General features: G+C 43.3%; 1 protein-coding gene across 1 annotated transcript; it reads left to right on the top strand.

The window, feature by feature from the left end:
* Nucleotides 1-604: 604 nt before the first annotated feature.
* LOC119361715 (indole-2-monooxygenase-like) lies at nt 605-2,949 on the top strand. Its single transcript, XM_037626841.1, has 3 exons — nt 605-1,147; nt 1,687-2,115; nt 2,203-2,949. Exons 1-3 carry the CDS (start codon nt 677-679, stop codon nt 2,824-2,826), a joined length of 1,524 nt encoding a protein of 507 aa, XP_037482738.1. The 5' UTR covers nt 605-676; the 3' UTR covers nt 2,827-2,949.
* Nucleotides 2,950-7,199: the final 4,250 nt, after the last annotated feature.

Below are 7,199 nucleotides of genomic sequence, written 5' to 3'. Positions count from 1 at the left end.
TGAAAAAATAAAATATAATGATGTAGAGGACTTGCATTTGCTTGATGATGTGAAGGATTTGCATGTGATGGAAAGTGAAAAATAAAGGGCATGCATTCACTCTCATGGATTTTTTTGCGGGCACATGGAAAATTATTTTTACCTCTCTCTCTCTCTCTCTCTCTCTCTCTCTCTCTCTCTCTCTCTCTCTCTCTCATGTCATGTGCCTTGGTTTCATGGGATCAGTAAGCCATGACATTCTAATCCAGTGTTTTTATTATTCATGTGCAATCGATTTCATAACAGATTATTGTTGCGTTGAGAAAAAAAGTACCATAGAGTTTACCCAAAAAAATGGGTTGCGTTACCGATATGGTTGGTGTTTTCACAGTTCGTTCTGAAGAGTAACAAAATAATTGGTCCAGCACGTAGCTAGAGTCCAAGACTGCCTTGTCTGTTTTTTGGGGAATGAAAGCTACGTTGTCGGATCTCAGATCCAGAATGCATTGAGAATGACCCGTGACTGACAACATTGTACACACAGGAACTATTTGCTCCAGGCACCAGAACCCGTGACGATTTTTTGTGTTTTTACTTCCCCTGGCTAGCTTATAAGCAACAGCTCGAGCTTTGCAATGACAAACTAAGTTTTTCAACGAGCCAATTTCGCCGGCAGAGCTCCACAAAGTAATTCATCATGGCATGGTTTCTATTGCTCTTCCCCTTCTCCCTCTTGTTTGTGCATTACTGGTTCACTGGGAAGGCAGGAAAAAAACATAAGCATGAGGGAGAAGACTGCCTCCAGCTCCCACCTTCGCCGCCGGCACTTCCCATCATCGGGCACCTGCACCTCATCGGCTGCCTCCCACACGTCTCCCTCCGTGGCCTCGCCAGGAGGCATGGCCCCGACGTGATGCTCCTCCGCCTCGGCGTCGTGCCGACGTTTGTCGTGTCGTCACCGCGTGCCGCGGAGGCGGTGCTGCGCACGCACGACCATGTGATGGCGTCACGGCCACGCTCCCTAGTCAACGACATCATCATGTACGGCGCATCCGACGTCGCATTCGCGCCATATGGCGAGTACTGGCGGCAGGCTAGGAAGCTCGCCACCACCCACATGTTGAGTGCTAAAAAGGTGCGGTCTTTCCGCGGCGCCGTCGTGGATGAGGTAATTTTTGTAGTCTTCCCGTGTTTGACAGAAATCTCTTGTAAAAATCTAGTCCTACAAATTTCCGACCCTCCAGGCCAAGAAAATGGTTTTTACATTACAAATATTAAAGTAGTCATTTCCGAATAAAATGTGGGGACGTGATCTGGTCTTATGTCAATCGTCTCAAGTCATAGCAATAGTCACCAACTCACATGCAACAAAGATGACAACCTTGAAGCATTTGAAGCAACCACTTAACACCATTAGGAGCATATAGTTTAACGCACGCAACTCACTCCCGCAACTGTAGTCTAAGAGACTGGACCACTCAGTGAACTGATTGACCCACGGGTTCACGGGTTCGCTGGTCGGATCGCTAGCGTAGCCACTTTCATGCAAATAAACCCCGTTATATTGAATATACATTCAAAAATAATTTGCAACAAATATTGACCTTAGATCATGCGAGGGCAAATGATACAGGTTTTCAATTTGCCCTCAGCTAAGAGCTTCATAAATGTTAGCTTCTCTCATGTTTTAAGATGCATGACATCTAGGTGAGCATAGTGATGGCCAAGATCAGTGATGCCGCCGCAGTAGGTGGTACTTTGGACATGAGTGAGCTGCTCAGGTCATTCGCGTACGACATGGCATGTCGCATCGTGTCGGGGGAGTCCTTTCTGAAAGAAAGACGGAGCAAGCTGTGCCAGGACCTTGCCAACGATACCTCACGGCTGCTAGGAGGGTTCAACGTGGAGGAGTACTTTCCAATATTGACTAGGGTAGGAGTGCTTAAAAGAGCAGTCTGTGCAAAGGCTGAGAGAGTGAGGCATAGATGGGCAGATTTGCTGGAAGAGCTGATCGATGATCATGAGAGCAAGGGCAAGTCAACATTTGATCATAAGGGTGTCGACTTCTTAGATATCCTATTGTCTGCTCAGGAGGAGTACGGTCTCACAAGAGATCACATTAAAGCTCTATTAACGGTAAGTAGAAATAATAGCTTCCAAATTATATATTGATCTTTATATATATCGTACATAGTGTCCTAATTAATTCATTCATATCCACAGGATGTATTTTTTGGTTTAACAAACACGTCATCTAACACCCTCGAATTCACCTTGGCCGAGCTCATGAGGAGGCCATGCCTGATGAGGAAGCTACAAGACGAGGTGAGGAGCATCGTACCCCTGGGACAAGAAACCGTCAGTGAAATCGACATCGACAAGATGACATACCTAAGAGCAGTTATAAAGGAGTCACTCCGTTTGTATCCTGTTGCACCTTTCCTTCCTCCACACCTTGCCATGGGGGACTGCAATGTCATTGGGTACATGGTTCCTGCTGGAACGCACATCCTTGTCAATGTATGGGCCATTGGTAGGGACTCCAACTCCTGGGAGGACGCGGAAGAGTACATACCCGAAAGATTTATAGAGGAAGGCAGCGCTGTGCATGTCAACTTCAAGGGGAATGATTTCCAGTTCTTGCCGTTCGGGGCAGGACGAAGGATGTGCCCTGGTATAAACCTCGGAATCACCAATATCGAGCTTATGTTGGCTAATCTCATGTACCATTTTGATTGGGAACTGCCAGCCGGGGTTGAGAGAAAGGACGTTGATATGGCAGAGGTGTTTGGGCTAACCGTGCGTCGAAAGGAGAAACTGATGTTAGTTCCAAAATCACGTATATAGCTGCGAGAATAAAATATAAGCTAAATATTTTGTGTTATGTTGTCGCTAATAAATAAAGGGGACTTCCTGCTTGTTGTAAATCAGTCTCAAAAGTATTTGTCGATAGCTAAATATTTTGTGTTATGCCGTTTCGATGATCTTTCGGTAATCTACTATGAAGACAAGTATATGTTTCCTTTTCTTCTTTCGAGAGCTGGATGCCACTACAATTTCGATTCAAAGAAAAAACTATTAAGAGATAGCTAGAATTGATACGGTTGTCCACGAATGGATCAAGCCATGAACCTAGTGGCAGCTATGTATGCACACGGAGCGAGCTACGCTTGCTTGTGGCGTACGTGTGGATGGTGCTCATCGCCGAGATGTGCGAGGGCTGCCGTCCGGGCCGGCGTTCTACCTCCGTCGACGTGCACACCGTCTGTCTGGTACGCTTTGCCGGCTGGTTTCCTCCGACGTGTAGATGAAAGCTAAATGAAATAATCCTCGAAAATGTAGACGAAAGCTAAATGAAACCCCATACTTTAAATTCTGAAAATCAGCACACCGAACTTTCTGATTCCGGACTATTTTCAACCTTGAGATTTTTTTGAGGGATGAAAGAACTTTATTCATCGAAAGCCACAATTTGTGGGATACAAGGATCATGGGGTTGTATGAGCCACAAGTGGCGCCCCTGAGCTAACTTAAGAGAAAATCTAGCTAAGCTATGAGCATCATTGTTTGCTAACTGACCTTCAAAAACAATTGTAGTATTGAAATTTGCCGCCCTTGCCTTTATCTCTTCTATTATGGTGCCATACGTTCCTCTGACTCTTTGGTTGATATCACTCACGACTTGTTTTGCATCTGAAGCAATGATGAAGTTTTGAAGAGCCAAGTCTTCCGCAAGAGCATATGCTTCTCTGCATGCAATCGTCTCTAGAGTTGCTGCATCTTGAAGTCCATTGATTACCAATGCCGAGCTCCCCAGATACATGCCTTGTTCGTCGCGACAAACAGCTAGAGCCGAGCCTTTTCCATAGCGTTTAGAGACTCCTGCATCAACATGGATCTTTGCAAAGCCCGTTGGAGGAGCTCGAGGCCTAATATTACCTGCAGGATGCGCCCTTGCTGCATTAGCTGATGGTTGTTGCCCCTTAATGATCTCCAAATCCGCCATATACCTAGTGATGAAAGCGTGTGTTGCATGTGGGCTTTGGAAATCTCCTTCGTGTATAGCCTTTCTTCGCGCAGTCCATGTAGCCCAAAGTGTCACAGCAAGCTTCAACAAAGCTGCATGAGATAATACTTCGATCATTGCAAATAGCCAGGCCTTTGCTGATGCACTAGTAGAAAACAGGGCATTTGTCCCGGTTCGTAAGGGCCTTTAGTCCCGGTTCTTGAACCGGGACTAATAGGTCGTTACTAATGCCTCCCCACTTTTGTCCCGGTTCTTACACGAACCGGGACAGATGGGCATCCACGTGGCCGCTGCGGGCAGCCCAGGCAGGGGGGCCTTTGTCCCGGTTGGTGACATAAACCGGGACCAAAAGGCATCCATGCGTCAGGACCTGGCTGCAGCTGAGGTTTTTTTTAAAGTGGCTGGTTTAGGGGTTTGGGGAGTTAATTTAGGTTGTTATTAGCTAGCTAATAGAGAGAACTGTCCTCTTTTATCTTCGTGCTTGGTTTACCAACGCTACTGCTATTTTCATTTCACCCGCTGATATATAATAACTCTTCATGCTCGCATCATACATCATCATATATAATAACAAGTCCTACTAATCATGCATCATCATACAACTTCTACTCGTTATTAATAAAAAGTCATACGATCATCATCCTCATAGTCATCGAACCCAACCCTACATAATTGTTCTTAGCACATGATCATCAGTATCAAGTAGGACCTAAACACCCTTAAGGTAAAATAGCATAAAACAATATAGACCCTGACTCTCCATTATGAAGAATGGAGATCATCATGTCTCCAATTCTTGCGCTTCGCTTCCTTTTGCTTCCAAGAAGCTCCTTACGACTGTCCATACATTTTTTCCATTCTTTGATTGTCATGTCTCCACTTCTTTTAGAAACCCGGTATGGACAGTTGAGATTCGTAGGACGACCTGGTTGTATGTTCAAAACATCAAGGCGACCGTGCGTATACATCAGATGAGGCACACAATCATTCGGGATTATCTGTTGAAAAACATAGTAATAACTTTGTAGTTAGCAATGATGTACTAGTTTTAGAAGTATGCAAAAAGATGCATGGATGTTGTAATAGTAAAAAATCTTACTAGGGTATCTCCATGGTAGTTACCGTAGTTCAACACGTGCACTAGTGGCACGTATTGACCATAATTTTGAGGAGTTCGATTGTAGACATTGTAATTCTCAAGATCAGTACAAAATGCGATCAAATAATTTTTCTCCTTATAAGTTAATTCGGAGCCATCGGTGTAGTGGGTTTTGTCTACCATCTTCCGCACATTCTTTAAAGAATGAAAATAAGCTGTCAATGGAAATAAGCTGTCAACTATTTTGAAATAAACAATATAAATTACTTAATAACTATGTTAAGCTCACATGGGGGAAGAATTGAAGGTGTATCCACAAGGACCCAAATGTTCATATTGTCTTGCTCGATTGTAGGATCACCAAGATCCATGGTGACAAGAATACCCTCATCAAAACCATACATCTTGCAAAGTGCTTCCTAATTTTTGCAACCAAAATGGGTTACACTCTCAGCATTGTACAGCTTTACTTCAAAATTCACACCAAGATGGGTCCTTAGGTGAATTTTTTTGGTTTCCATACTTTCATGGTCTTCAAAACCCATCCTCTCCAAGACATAGCGTCTTGCATAGTATGGGATAAGCTAGTCGAATTGGAAAAGATGAAAAATACACGTTAAAATAGTTGAAGTCGTGCTTAATTGCGAAAAAAACTATTGTCGTCGTTGCGTACCGTATGAACATCGAAGGTCTCCTCGAACTTAATGCTGAAGCGCCGATCTTCGTCCAGCTCAAGGAACCTGTCGCACATACCTCGGTCGTCGTGGCACCAGTCGCACTCCCCCGGGCGGTTTTCGTCGTCCGAGTACGACATTTCCAGCCTATGTTCATAATTCAAATATTAAACTTGTACAATTAAATATATGTACTAAAAAACCTAAATTAGATTATTATTATTAATCACGGGTTGACTATCGGTGATGGTAGCTCCTCCTTTCATTCCCGAGTGCATTATTACACCAAATTGTCTAGCACACGGTAATGAAGGAGAACCTACCCCACGACGGCGTGGATGATGGAGGGGGCTCCTAGATTTCTGCATAGAGTGCTCTTCAATTTTAGCATTCAAAGTAGGAGTACTTTTCCAATATGAGTATTCAATAAGCAAAACAAATCGTAAAATAAAGTAGTATTCAAATTAGCATACATTCAATTATAACCAAGAATACATCATCTCTTGTGTCCGTACATCGTCGAATATTATCACTAATACTCCTTGAATACTACCATACATATAGCATCGCTAATACAGCTAGAACCGTAGCGCCCGACGCGTATCGTCGCGGGCAGTGGACACCCAAAGATAAGGAACCATCACAGGATCATAGCTCCAGTAAGATCCCTGAAGAACCTGCCAGGTATTGTCGGACTTGCCCTCCAATGCAACCATGTAGCGACGGACGTGCTCGTCCTCCTCGCTGACACGGTGACGTACCACCTCCGCGATGTCTGAAAGCCTCATCACCGTCACTGGCCCACGCGACCGCCACCAAACAAGGATCGGGTCAACAACGAGTTGCCTCCTCACCAATCTACGTCCCCCGGAAGGTAGCACCACCCAATACCAGCTCGACGGAGCCTAGTCCCAAACATGGCCCTGATCAAGCAGGCCTCCACCGCCGAGTCGACAACGACGAGGATGCGGGATAGGCATCGTCGACGTCGATGCGGGAACTACTTCTATATATAGTTAAATAAATTAGTTTTATTAATTAAATCAACTAGTTCAACTACTAAGCACTTACTATAAATAAATAAAGTAGTACTTACTAAAAACAAACTACTTCTATATATAGTAAAATAAAGTAGTTTATTAAATCAAATAGCTAGTTCAACTATATATGAAGCACTTACTATATATAAAATAAAGTAGTACTTACTAAAAATAAACTAGTTTAACTATAGTTCTATTATTTTTGTAACTAATTATATTAAACACTTTCTCTTCTTATTTTTTATTTTTTTCCTCTATTCTAAATATGAACATATTCATAAATGACTTTGATCATGCACAATTTTCCTATACATACACAATATGAACATATACATATATTGACAAACAAAATACTATGAACAAAAAAATCATTAAAATTC

This window comes from Triticum dicoccoides, chromosome 2B (assembly GCF_002162155.2).
Source record: "Triticum dicoccoides isolate Atlit2015 ecotype Zavitan chromosome 2B, WEW_v2.0, whole genome shotgun sequence".
In the NCBI taxonomy this organism is placed as follows: domain Eukaryota; kingdom Viridiplantae; phylum Streptophyta; class Magnoliopsida; order Poales; family Poaceae; genus Triticum; species Triticum dicoccoides.
Note: the sequence above shows the minus strand (reverse complement) of the source record. Positions and strands in the feature narration are given on the sequence as shown.